Here is a 14,458-nt window from a genome sequence, read left to right as displayed (position 1 = left end):
ATCTGACACTGTTCAAATAAGACTTGCAATTATTAGAAGGAATACAAAAAAATCTATTTTACGTAAATTGAAAGAAATTGAATGAAAAATAGTTCCTCACATGAAGTCACATAGTAAGCTGAGTCCATGGGCAGAATCTTTGGCTGTGCTGAAAGAAGCTCACTGAAGAGCCCCACTGTTCCATGGCAGAGGTAGACCCTTGTGAAATTTGGGGTGATAGCATCAACCTTAGTAAGGCCTCAGAATTGCTCACTGTTGGTCCCGGCTCAGATCCTTGAACTTGAGCAGTGAACAAGAACAGGCAGTGGACACCCTGCTGCCCTCACTGGAGTCTGGTGAGCCTCCAACAACGTTCTTTAAGCCTCAGCAGAGAGCTCCAGGAAGGGTACTTGAGGGTTTCAATCAACACTAACATTTTAACTGATGCTTCTCTCCCGACAGCTCCGCATGTCCTGGCTTATCCATGGGGCTTTAAGAGGAAATGTATCCCTGGTGCTGGTGGAGAACAAAACTGGGAAGGAACAAAGCCGAACGGTCTGGCATGTCGCCGCCGATGAGGGCTTGAGCCTGTGGCAGTGGACAGTATTGTCGCTCTTGGATGTGACTGATAGGTGAGTTCCTATCTGCCCTGCCTACTCCGCTTTACTTTACAAGTGATGAAGTAGGATGGTCTCACCCTTCATATACCCTTTATCTAAGACATTTTCTTAGTTATTTTACTCATGGCTATGACAAAGCACCTGACAAAGGCAACCTGAAGAAGGAAGGGTTTATTTGGGCTCAGAGTTTGGGGGTTTAATCCACCATAGTGGTCATCACTTGATAAAAGCGTGAGTCTGCTGCTTACCTTGTATCCACAGTGAGGAAGCAGACAGCGACAAATGCTGGTTAGTGCTCAGCTGACTTTCTCCTTCTACTTCAGTCCGAGTAAATGGACAGGTTGAATGGTACTGTCCGCATTGAGATTAGATCTTCCAACCTCAGTTAACCCCATCTAAAAGTCTTTTTCACCGACATGCCCAGAGGTCTGTCTCCTAGGCGATGCTAGGTCCTGTCAAGTCGGCAATCAATATTAACCATCACAAGCGTGTACACACACAGGCTTGCACAATCCCCTGCCCATTACTGGGAGTGCGAGATTCTTCAAGAGATGTTGTGCTAATGAACACTCGTCTCCTGTGGCTCTCACCTGGCCTCATTAGCTTCCTCCAGGATTTGCGTGCGGAAAGAGAAGAAAATGAGGCACTCCATCTCCTACCGAATAACACTCGGGTTTCATGTCTCCATGGCATTTCCTCTCACTTGGTGGCTGTTGCCTTCCTTTCCCATTTGCCAGTTTTCTTTTCCCTGATTAACAACAAAACCTTGGTAGGTGAGAAAGGGTTATCACTATCCCCTACTACTCTCTGAAAGAGGAGAAGCTGGAAAATCAAAGGAGCAAAATACCCACAAGTTGGCTTCAGAACCAAGACCGAACCCAAAAGCTCTATTGCTTCCACCCCGGAGATGGGTTGACTAAGGTAGATGCCAGAGACTTCACTAAACAAAGATGAGCTTCTGCCAGGGACCCTGGTCCTCATTGGATTTGATTACTAATGACCTCTGTGACCTTGGACAAGATCCTGTGGGCCTTCACACCCCAGTTTTTCCCCCTTCTGAATGGATAGGGTCAGGTGACAAGATCTTCACCTCCACATGGCACTGGATTGGAGCGGATGCCCGTGGAGTTCAGCTGCCCCTCATCTTCCTAAGATGGCACTACCCTGCCACCTGCAGTCAGCCTGAAGCAAGCCGTGCTGGAGTAAAAATGACTTGGCACCGGAGCAGTCCTGTGACACTCTACCGTGCTATGCTGAATGTTCCGTGGGTGGGCGCAGACATGGTCTACAGTAAAAGGCAGGGTGGGGTCATTTCTGCAGAGAGGACTGGAAGGGAAAACCGTTTGATATTGGCTGAACATCCTACTCTACTGTTAGGCGAAGGCTTCAGAACAGTCTTATCGAAGATACTCAAATTGCCATTCTGGTGACCCCACCTCTGAGATATGTGGACTAAAGACTCGAGGCAGGGTAGGGAGTGATGTGTGTTGTCATGAGACTTTTTAAGTGTGAGTCTGGGCTTTGAGTTCTTCCAAACCTCAAAATGTGCTGTTCCCTGCAGTTCCTAATGGGAGCTCTCCTGTCGTAGGGAGAAGCCTCCTCCCAACCCTGAGCAGCAACCACCCACTCCTTCAGATGCACGTGGCATGATGATCCAAACCCATGGATGTCCCCCGGCTCAATGTCCCTGGGACAAACATATTTAACTAAAGTGGAGGAAGACATGTGGGTGCTGCCTCCGTAGGCTGCTCTTTTATTCTTTGGAACTGTGGAGGGCAGGGGGGGGGGGGTCACACATGGGAATTGGAAACTCTCTGGAGATGCTGGAGCCCTCTCTCCTGGGAAATGTAGAATTAATTCCAACGAATCAAAGTGTTGTTTCTCCCCTCTCTCCACAACCCAGCAAGCTCTCTCTTTCATGGCCGTCCCAGGAATTTAAAGCAAGTGAAATGTTGACTCTGCTCGCTCCTTTCTTCTGAAGGTTCCTTTGAAAGAGACTTTGTTCCCAGCCTTCTCCTCCCGCCCCCACCCCACTCCCAGCTGACGGCCATTTAGCACACCGGTATTTCCATGCTATTTCCAATATTCATACCAAGACCAAAGTGTCCAGTGAGGGCTCAGACAAAACCCAGCTTGGTTCTGAATGCATTGTGACCTAGTTCCTGCATAATTACGGGTTGGGGGGGGGGGTGTCTCCATTCACAAAGAACCTGCCAGCCATCAAGATGTTCGCAAAGCCAGAGGCGGTAGAGAGGCATGCCGCCTGGAGGCTTACAATGAGGAACCGTGGGTGAACCGACTGACTGTCACTTTCTAAAGCCTAACCAGACTGAGCGGTGACTGGAGGATAAAGCTGGGAGGGGAGCTCTGATGAGCGAGCCTGCATGGGCTTTCGACGCAGACAGTCACTAGTTTTGCTGGTTGCATGACCTCGTCCTTGTTGACTGCACCTCCCGGAGCCTCGTCTTCCCCTTCTGTAATCAGTCCATCTTCACCAGATTGTTATGGGAATAAGCGATATAATTATCTAAAGAATCTATGTGTAATAGTGTGTTAGAGCTTTCATCACAGCATCATTTATTCCAGCCTTTCAGTGGCCGCGTATGGAATTTATTGAACAAACAGTGCAAACCCAGCCCCTGACCTTCCAGCATAAGGCGTGTTGTGTAAAATAGAAACTTACAGTTGCCTCTCAGGTGTGGGGAAGAGAAGTGTTTGATGAGCTTCTTGGTCCACACTAAAATGCTTAATCAGTAAAAACTACTAATAAGGAATATAATTAAAACTGACAACAGCTCCCTCTCACCCACACGGTGCCTCAGAAGAGGCAGGCATAGTCAGATCAGAAGTGATATCCAGTCGTATGAACCATAAAGGTGAGGTTCTTGCAACTATGTAAACCGTCAGTGTTTTGTTGGGTGCTAGTCTCTAATGGAGGGGCAGAAAGCACTGTCTTCTGCCTTCCTCTCAGGAGAGAGAGCTGTGGCTGCCTAGGTTGCCATAGAGTGAAAAGGCAGAAGTGGGGGGGTGGACTGGAAGAATACGATTAGGGAAGGAGAAAAAGAGAGTGAGCGAAGGACAACCAGCTCCCTTCCCTAACCTGGGAGGAAGACCTTAATACTGTATATATGCATATGTATCTGCAGCCTTCATCCCACGACACTCACTCCCACTGTTCAGCACCTTCCTCTTCAACAGCACCCTAATCCCAGACCTTGAAATCATTAGGAACTTTATCCCTATGCTTCCTCAGATCACCTCCACTCCCAGCTTCTCCACCCTCTATGTGTTAGGAAGTATTCTATCAGCCCATAGTCTCTGGAGGCCGCTGAGCAATCTTTCTAAACACAAATCCATTCTTTTCCCTGGCTTCCTTCTACCTTCTTTAACAAGGCCTTTATTTAAGTGTATGTGCATGTGTCCAGCCCCAACTTCAGCATCTCCTACCATGCATTCCCTCTCTCTGCCCAAAACTCCTCTCCACTCAGTGGTACCATGCTATAAAATCTTTTACATCCAGGCTTCCCATCCTCCATTCCCTCCACATTAACATTCTTCCCTTGCCATCCACGCCTTCCACAAACCACCCCACTTTCACTTTTTAAAGACGCCTTCCCTGAGTCCTGGGCTAGCTGTGGCCCACCGTGTGTCCTTGTGGCTCGCGAGACATCCCTGTGCTTTCTTGTCACTTTATGATTTTTTTTTAAATATTTGACTCAGCTCCCAAGGCAGAGTTCATGCCTCTATCTTATATGTCACTGATTTCGGAACCTAATACTGTGCCTAGCATCTAGGACACTCCATAATCCACGTTTGGCAGAATATGTATTGAGAAGAATCGAATATGGTGCCCAAGACCAGCTGAATGAACTATGAATTCACAACTCACCCCTGGACTCTGTCCAGCACACCTCCTCTATTCAACCTCTTCTAGCAAAACAGACAAAACCACTTTATAAAAAATACGACCACAAAGTGTCCCATACATCAGAGCAGCAGCTGCATCCCGTCAGTAGAAACAAAACAGCATTTGTTACTCTTGTGACAGGGAACCCTCTTGAGAGACTCGCCCGGTGCCTGCACTCTCTTTGTCTGTGGTCACTGTCCTGTCAGCATCCTTTTATAAGAAAGACTTTGATCTTAATCGTGTGCCCTGGTGCCTGTGAGTGGAGAGTGAAAGCTGAGCACGGAGACCAAAGACACGTGGTCAGATGGCTCCCACGTCACAGCAGGCTGTAATATCTCAGTGGCTGGGCCATGGGTGTAAAAGGCTGGCGGCTGGGAGCTGCACATCCTTGAGCGGTGTTTCTTCTGCCCATTCACAACTATGCGAAATGATAGAAGTGACATAATCACCTGTTATCATTATGAAATGACCATAATTCTACAACCAGACTGCAAAGAGTAACAAGGGCAGCTCCAAGGATGTTTAGAACAGTGGCAACATCCCTAGACTAGAGATGTGTCCTCTCAAGGTGACTTTGAAGGACAGCACCAATTCAAATGTGAGTTTGGTGAATGTTGAAGGGCCGTGTCATGGTTGGGATCTACCTTGTGTAACTAGGGTTCCTCCCTTCATTCTCTCCCCGACTCTTCCCCCTCCTCAAATGTGGATGCCATTATTTCTGCTGAAATTAATTTTGCCTTTCTTCAAAATGGAAGGAAAGCAAGTTCTCTCCCCTTGCTGTAACCTCCAGTCTTTTCCAGGGTTTTCCTCTCCGCAATCACCTATCTTCCTAAACCCGGTGTTCCCCAGCGCCCTACGCTTTGACGCGCTTCCAGAGCGGAGGCTGCTGCGCGAAGCTCATTACGAGATGGATCTGGAGACACCATGGATCAAATCGTGTCCCACAAATCACTGCAATCGTACAGTAAAATAGAAAGTGTGTAACTTATCACACCTGTGCACACTCCTCTTCCCCAACACTGCCATTAGGAAGGCTTTTAGCTGTATGCTGTATACATAGTCTAACAAGAAAAAACGTTCCCTCTGGAGATATTTAGGCTTCCTGTTCCCTTTTGCATCCTTTGTCCTAAACGACAAGCGGGATGTTTCGCAAATGCATCTTGTAAACGAGCTCAGTTAAACTGAGAGTTATGTCCCTGCGCCTTCATTCCAGATATGCCATAAAGACTCTCTCTCCCTAACCAACTTTTGGCTTTAGTCCACAACATCCCTATTTTACTCAGAAGTCCCATGGATACAAATGGTCTCCCTCCGTGTACCATCTTTCTGCCCTCAGTAAAGCATTGATGGGGTACTTTCTTATTCTTGTCTATGTAGAGAAGTAGAGATGCCGGACACTGCAGATGACCCTGGGTTCCCAGGTATAGACATGACCTTAGAAATGTTGTGTTTAGCTCGTATTGTTTCAGAAATTGCGTCAAGGCTTCCTGGTCCAGCCATGGATGAGTTTCAAATGCTGGTTTGGGTTGAGTGTTCCTGCTAGCCAATCACTGTAACAAGTACTTAGCAAGCATTGTCTCCTTTCATCTTTCAAAGAGCCCCTTGGGGTCCAAACTATAATTAACTCCCTTTATGTATGAGAAATCTGAGTGCAAAAGAGGTTAAATGATTTTCCCTTAACCCTTAGGCCAGTGTGCTCCCTAGACCTGGCCTGAGGAGATACAGCACAGAATTTGGAGAGAGGTGGGAAACTGGGGACACATAGGCCTTGTGGCTGGCAAAATATCTGGGTTATTTTTAGATCGTATCTCTTACACATTTTAAGCTTGTTGTTCGTTTTTCCTTTGTTTCGCCACCCCTTGACGTTCCCACGACATTTTATTCTTAAAATCTTTACACACGTTGGCTTCTGGTGTAAAGTACTCACGTGCATGCATAAGTTCGAGTCCCTGGGACCTATATTTAAAAACAAAAACAAAGCCAAGCTAGGCTTTGTCGCACCTACTTTTGATTCCAGCAATCAGGAGGCAGAAGCAGGTGGATCTCTATGAGTTCAAGGCCAGCCTGGTCTACAGAGAGTTTTAGACTATCCAGGGTTATACAATGAGACCCTATCTTTAAACAAATCAAAATAAACAAACAAGCAACAACAACAACAACAACAACAGCCGGGCATTGCTGTGATCACAGCACTGGAGGCAGAAATAGGAAAACTCCTGGTCCGTGCTGGCTAGCCACTATAGCTGAATCAGAAGGATGCAGGTTTGGTCCGAGATCTTATCTCATAATGTGGGAAATGATTGAGAAGGACATCAACTTCTACTTTCCACTCATGTGCATCGGCACTCATAGCTACATGTGCACACGTGTGCACAAGTACACACACAAACGTTAGATATGTTCTAGATTGTCATAACCATTAGTGCAACAGAAACCAAAGCCAACTCTTCTTCTCCTTGTTGTTCCTTGTCTGCCATGTTAATCCCCATCACTACCTTCTGATTTCAACCCAGAATACTCTGCCTATTTTCTTTACTTCCCGCCTCCAGTGGGGACAGCATCACCCAAAGAGGATGGCTCCCCCTTCCTTTCCTGGCCATTGTGCCTCCTTCCGTGCTTTTTCAAGTCATATCATCTTTATAGATGCCTTTGTCTGTCCCCATACCATCTGCTCCCACTCCAAAACCAAGTATAGATTTTGACAAGGATTTCTAATTGCAAATATTTTAATGTACCATATCTAACAAAGGCATAAAAGTTAAAGGCATTTGCTATACATTTCATGAATCCCCTCCCTGTGGTTAGGAATAAGCTTCAATGCCAGGAGGACACTGAGGAAACCCAGCCCTAAAACTGTACACCAGGTGGGACAGAAACCTCTTTAGTCACCAGAGGGACACAGCAGAGGGGACTGGCTCTGTGTCCCTCCTCTCCTGCCTGCCCCCTCCTTCAAATTCCTGATTATTACTATTTTGCCTCTAGTGTAGACCCTCCCCAGAAGAGAGGCATGCAGAATAGGGGAAAGGCATGTCTCCAAGCAAAGCCCTACAAGCCAGCACGGACTGTCCTCTGTTAGGAAGGCTTCTGTGACTAAGGCTCTTGTATCCCCTTATCGTTTACCCACAACCACCCTGCACCTCCATCCAGGGGGCTATACCCTCTCCCAACACAGGATGCTCGCTCAGGTCCACAACGCTGGGCTGCTAGGATATACTTTCAGATGAGAAGATTGGGTTCCAAGGTCCCACAGGTCCCCAAACATAGCAGCTTCTCAGTGGAGGTCTCAGTTCCATCCCCTACTTAGCCAGACATGATCCTATGAATCTTCTCGGGATGAAATGGTACCAACCTTCATCTTTACCCAAGCTTTGTGTATTTATTGTTCAACCAGTATTTTCTGCCTATCTAGTGTTGGCTGATGGTCCCCCATAGATGTTCTGGAACAGCTTAGCTTTCAAGGGAGGCTGTCTCACAGGGTCTGGCCAGGAAAGCAGTTGCCTGGGTGCGCGGAGGAGGGAGATTGTGAATCTAGAGCAGCATGGACGCTAATAAAACTCCCAGAGGGCCTTTCTTCCCAACAGACACCTCTCTAGGTGCTAGGCAGGGCCCTCTCTCTGCCAGCCATGCCACAGTGAGGGTTTCTCAGAAACTGTGGTCCAGTGAGATTAAATAATGATCCAGAGCCACACATTAAGGAAGAACACAAAGAACAAAAAGGGGTTCTCTTCCAGTCAGCAGTCACATGTAGGGACAGCCTAGAGAACCCCACAACTTCAGAGAAGAAGTAAGGAAGGGCTACTCACATGTTCATCCTGAGGTGAGCCCACATATGCAAGAAACATTAGAGAAAACTCAGTTCTCCCGATAGGTGGGTCAGGGCTGCAACAGCTGGAGCTTCAAACACGCTGTTGACAACATCAGCCTGAGTCAGGACCCTAAGCCTAGAGAAAACCATTGATAAATTATATCACTAAGCCTAACAAGCCTTCACCCAAAGGGGCTCAAATCCCTACACACACACACACACACACACACACACACACACACACATACACACACATCTTCATTCCCAAAGCCCACAAGGGATGAGGGATAAATCCTTTGGCTTCATTGACAGTCTTCAAAGCGAGGGCTCTTGGCAAGGAAGAGTCCCGCTCCTTCTGCCTTTGTCTTGTGCTTCTTGGAGGGCTGAAGAGAACCTCACTGGGCCGTGTGCATGTGGGCCCGCAAGCTCTTGTTTTCTCCAAGAGAAGCCACGGAACATTTCGTACAGAGACACACAGGAAGCAAAGGAGTTTGTGCTTCAGAATCCAGCTTCTCTCAAACGTCTGCTACCAGAGTCAGGAACTGAATTCTGGGATCTTGAGGATCAGAGGCAGCAGTGTTTTCTTACAGAAAAAGCTGCGATTCCAGAACCAGGTTATGGAGTCCATGCCTGAGCCACCTGGAGGCCCTGTAGAGAGCTTGTCAGCCATGAGGAGGTCAACCAGCACCTACACAACCTAGTCATTCAGAATTCTAGAAAATGACTGGCCTGGTGGAGCAAGCTGAATGTGGCCTGGGTGGAACCAGGCAGCCACGCAGGTCACCCAGACAAGGGTTTAGGCCTATGATCAACACACAGGTAAAAAGTTAAGGACAAGAGGAGGGCCCAAGCTTCCATTATGAGTCCAGAGCTTTGTACAGCACACAGCCATAGAAACTGTACTAGAATATTTTCCCTCAATGCACCCTGCCTGGCTCACCAGGGTGCCCCTGGTCCTACAATGATGCCAGAGTGTGTTGTGAGGGAAAGGCTTCAGCTAAAAGAGAAAGGTCATGTGGTCTCCTGCAGCCAGCAAAGGACAGAGTCTACCCATCACCACAAGGAGCAGGCTAGACACCCACCCACCTGTGCCAGGAGTACAGACAAATCCTGAGTGCCTAAGCAGTAACCGAGCTGCATGGATTGTAATAACAGTACATCTTCCGTAAGTAGAGTGCTATGTGAATAAAATGCATTTCTTTCTCATGTACAATCAAACATGGGTGTGCTTGGTGAGTTCGGGAACCCACACCCCTTCTACTTGTGGTCCTGACCTTTTCTTTAGCCTTGGAATCCTTCACATTCAACTAACCCGTAGAGAAGAGAGCATGGAAAGAGACACGTGAAGGGTTTATTACTTCTCACTTTCCGTTGACTAGAATTCAGACTTCAAGGATGCTGGGAAATGTAGTCTATCTGTGTGCCCACATAAAAGAGAAGTTCAAGCAGGAGGAGGTGGTGGCAGAAGAGGAGGAGAGGAAGAAGAAGGAGAAGGAAGAGAAGAAGGAGGAGGAGAAATAGCGCTCCCATCTGGGGGCATCTATCAGAGTGTCACTTGAGAGTACAGTGCCCTCATTAGCTGCTCTGGGCGCTGCTCAGCCAGCATCTCCACAAGCTTCATAATTCAAAGCTGAAATCAATTCCAAGATCTATTCTGAGGTGTGGATGTCTCATTCCCAAAATTTTATGATGCAGCAAAGTCTTAATTTCTGGCAGAAATCATCCCAGGATTTCTCTCACCAAACTTCCTCTTTTCTAAAAATAAATAAATAAAACATAAAAAAGAAGAAAAGAAGAAAGAAATAGAAAATAGGCAGGAAGAGTGTACTTTGAAATGGCTCGAGGCTGCCAGGAAAGCTTCAGACCCACACGTCTGAGTGTTACTATATGCCAGAAAACTCTCCTCCCAGCTGCCACCAAGAAAATCCCTGTGCCCTATACATGAGAGTTTGTTTAGAAGACCACCTTTTAGGCTTGGAATCCCTACCTTCAAGAGGTTCCCCAAATGCTTCTGCTGTGTAACTGTATTTGGAAGACAGACTGACGATAAAATGACAATTCCAAGTCTCTTGTGGGCCAGATGGAGAACCCGGAAGTATCTGGAGACGTATCACTGACTGTCAAAGTGTCAACAGTCATATACTAAGTTCCCGCCATGCATATGGCCAGCCTTTTGCGAAGTCAGAATCTGAACGGCCTTGAGAACATGTGCGTGCAGAGGCAGCTTAGCCCACTAGCATTGTGCAGGCTCCCAAGAACTCCCAGAATTCCAGTAGTCAGAGCCACTTGAATGGGAGAGATGTACTAACTGGCCAGTCCCCAAGAAAAAAACAGACCTTAGAGAAGTGAGAGTCAAGGTCACTAATTCCAGAGGCAGCATCAGGACAAGCAGAGGTCCAAAGACAGGGACGTTTCCCTGTTGTTTCTGGGATGTGTTGGGATTGTGGGTAGCCATCTTGAAGGAGAGGGGATGGGTGGTTTGAACTGCGAGTGTAGATAACAGCACTGCAAAGCCCATGGTACTCACTAGAGCCTTGAGTCTGATGGGGACTCCCAAGGAAAACCAACTGTGGAAAGAAATGATCAGAGCTTCAAAGTGGAACTCCGAGAGGAGGAGTCAGGGAGCTATTAAAGCAGAGGCCCTAGCTTCTGCTGCCTTCCGAAGGTTGCTCAGCAACAGATTTGGTGCTCCTCTCTGAGAAGAAGGGAACTGTGGCTGATGGCTCAGCATGCCTCCTGCACCAAACCAAACACTCGTAACTCTAGAAGATCTGGCCCTGTTTCCCCGTCTCAGAAAATATCTCAGATCACTGGAGCAAGGAGTAGATTAGTAATTCTGAGCTCTAAATCCCATTCCTAATGGTGATTTACTGTGACATTTGGAACAAGCTGTTGCTTTTGATTGCTCAGTTTCCACAACCAGGAGTGCAGAGCAGTGAGGCAGATCAGGGCCGTGAGCCTAGCTCACGAGGCGGTTGTTCGGAACGGCACAACGTGACGACGTGACCCCCTCTACAATAACTGATGCTCAGATCAGCTCAATATTTTCTTGGAAGCATTCACAGCTCAGTTTACAAGGCAACAGATGTGTGTGTGTGTTTGTGTGTGTTTCGTGACTCTTAATGCTTGCAAAAATGTTCTCAGCCCTTCTCCCCCTAGGCATAAAGTCTGGAATCTAGGGAATAATTGAACTTCTAATACTTGGAGCAAAGCAGAATCCAACTAAACATATTTTGTCCCCACGAGGAGCCCCACAGACATCACTTCTACCCCCACTTTCAAGTAAATGATTTACACATCTTCATTGCCACATGAGTCCCGGACCCACATTGCCAGCTGCCTAACTGGCATCTCGTGACGTCACAGTATGACTCCCCCATGCACCTCTGTCCGTGGCTCTGCCACTGTCGTAGACATTCGTTCCTCCGAAGTCTCCCTATTTTCTCTCTCACCAGTCACAATGGGCGTGCTCCCTGGCTTGAGTAGGCGTTAGTTCTGGAGGGGTCAAAGCTAAAAGGAAGTTCAGAAGTCCCATGGTCATTGAATAATATCAATTACACAATGTTCAAACTCTTTATGACAAGGTCGATACTCTATGCTCCTGGCTGCAGACATGGGCATCTGACTCACAACATGGGCTCGGATGATCTTTGCTCCAAGGCAAAGGATGATGTGTAGAATGTGTCATGCTGTCCAAGGAAGCACAGATTTATCGTTAAAACAGAATATGAAACAGAAACAGTGAAGCATCATCTCTCATCCTAGAGAAAGGCAGGGTGAAAATACTACTATAAAGTGTACTTATAAAGTCCTCATGATTTGCCCAGGGTCCCACCAAGTTGGTAGCCCTGCCCTACCAACTTTACAGTGTTTTAGAATTCACTTCCCCCCAAGCAAAGAAGGCTACCAATCCACCTCCATCAAGATGTTCTCAGGGATGAAGAAAATTAAAGTCACCCTTTTCATAGGTCCTTTCATTGTTCGAAGGCTAACATAGATGGGTATCATCTCGGCCCTCAAAGTCACAAGCCAACAGACAGAAATAGAGCAGTCACCATGCCTGCATGTCCTGAGACATAGGTGTGGACAGTCCAGGCTCTGAGAAGAGTGGGTTTGATGCCTTCTAACCTAGATAGTCTTCCATGGCCTCGGTTTTCACTAAAGGCTGGTTGAACAGTGGGAGTTGCATGATCCTAGATGAGATTCAATGAGCTAGATGGTTCAGCAACAGATGATAGAACATGTGACCTGGAAATGAGAGGCCTGCTCTTTCCTAGTACGTAACTAACTGTCCAAGGCAAATGATGCCCCCAAGAGATCCCCAACCTTCTTCATTGCCTTTGGACAATTCTTACATGCATGTCTCTGCATGTGAGTGAGTATACAAGTAGGGGTGGGGTGAGTGGGGTGGAGTGGGTGTTCTCACATTCTCTATGTCTGTGTCCTCCTCCTCCTTCTCCTCTTTCGCCTCTTCTTCTCTACCTCACTCTCTCTCTCCCCTTCTTTTCTCATTCTGCTCCCACCGAGGACTTAGCACAGTAAAGCCTGTGGACCAGGCATTTTTGTCTGTAGCCACCTCCCCTGCTGGGCCAAAGTTCCATAAAGCAAGACCCCCTACCCTTTGCTTTCTCCTTTTCATTCTGTTCCCACACACTAGAATGCCAGAGCTATGACACAGATTGAGGGAACGAGATAGCAAAGAAGGAACTTACAGGAGATTATCTTCTACCTGGTTTCTCCCTTTCAAGGATCCTTCAGTGCCAGTCCCTAAGAAGTGAGCACAGAAAGCTTATGCTTAAGGGTGGGGAGAAGGCTCACTGGGTAAGAACCCTTGCTGTACACTTGCTGGGGACCCATCTTGAGTCTCTCATGCCCATGTAAAGCACTGAACACAGCAACACCCTCCTGTAACCAGCACTAGGGAGGGCAGATGAGATCAGAGAATCTGGAGCTTGCTGGTCACCAGCCTAACTCCGGGTTCGGCAAGAGACCCTTTCTCACCGGAGAACGGTAGAACATGGTGTCTGATGTCTTTCCCTGGCCTCCACAAGTGCACACATACATGTGCACACCATCCAAACGAAAATAAAAATAAGCAAGGGAAAGTCAATGATCGGAAGCCTTGACCTGCTGGCATGGAAGGGTTCTTATGATTCTCCATGCAGTTTATATGAAGATTTATATTCTCTCCTCTTTCCCCAAGGTTCCCCCACCACAACCAGCCTCATTGTTAAAGAAAGAGCTCACTCACACTTGGCAGCCCTGGAAACTCTGTATTGACTTTTCTCCTGTTCTTGGTGTTATGCCCAGAGGAGAAACTGAGTCTCGATGCGGTAAATTACCCTGGAGAATTGGGCCACATGGGATGGGGAAATACTCCCACTTAGCCTGACCTTCAACGTGGCCTTTTCCCAGGCACAAACGCTCACAGCATCTGTACACACTTCCAGCCCCTGACTGCTCTGATCCAGCCAGGGCTGATCCTCAGAACCAAAAGCTGCCCCTCCAGCCCAGCCCCTCCTCTGCAGCCGGTAACTGAAGTCAATTATGCAGATAATAGGAGGGATGTGGCAGGGTTTTCCATTGCAGACGTTATTCTAATAGACATGCACACCACAACCCCAGCTTTGCGACAGTCCATTTCAGAAGACTTTTACTGCGCAAATCAACTGAGCAATAAGAAATGGGAGAAAGTGGTTTTCTTTCGGCAGCATCTGCCAGTCCTGTCCTAAGCAGCCAGATCCCAGACAAGCCCCAGCTGTGAAAATGGACCCCCTTTTTTTTTCAGATCCGACTAAATGGGCAGGGAAGGAGTCTGAGCTATGGTGCCCATCCATCACACGCCTCTTACACCATCCGGCTTTCTTTGCCTCTCTCACCAAAGCCTTGTTATTCCCTCCGTCTACATTCAGGCACACACCTTTTTGTCAGCTACTTAGAATCATTAAGTGAACTTAATTAGGTTTGTCAATCCCTGAGGCTGGGAGGATGGCGAGTAAGGCCTCATATTCACTGCCCATTAACAGTCTGTTGCCTGAAAGAGACGGTGCATTTTCCGGGCTGTGCGTGAGCAGCATCCACACATCCTCGGCAAGGATCTGCCCCGTGAGTTCAGAGAACACCCACTTCCAGACCTGCCTCCTGGAA

The 14,458-nt window shown here is 47.5% G+C and overlaps 1 protein-coding gene across 1 annotated transcript in view; it reads left to right on the top strand.

Annotated features, from left to right (window-relative positions):
- The window catches only part of Alk (ALK receptor tyrosine kinase), a 737,647-nt gene that overhangs the window by 635,935 nt on the left and 87,254 nt on the right, over positions 1-14,458 (top strand). The window contains exon 9 of the mRNA XM_041630919.1: positions 442-611. Coding sequence (XP_041486853.1) covers positions 442-611 — 170 coding nt within the window. The remainder of the gene's footprint in view (positions 1-441; positions 612-14,458) is intronic.

The sequence above is a fragment of the Microtus oregoni genome, unplaced genomic scaffold (assembly GCF_018167655.1).
Source record: "Microtus oregoni isolate MIOR12 unplaced genomic scaffold, Mior012 000036F_ref0000092, whole genome shotgun sequence".
Classification (NCBI taxonomy): Eukaryota; Metazoa; Chordata; class Mammalia; order Rodentia; family Cricetidae; genus Microtus; species Microtus oregoni.
This window is presented reverse-complemented; position numbering and strand designations above follow the sequence as displayed.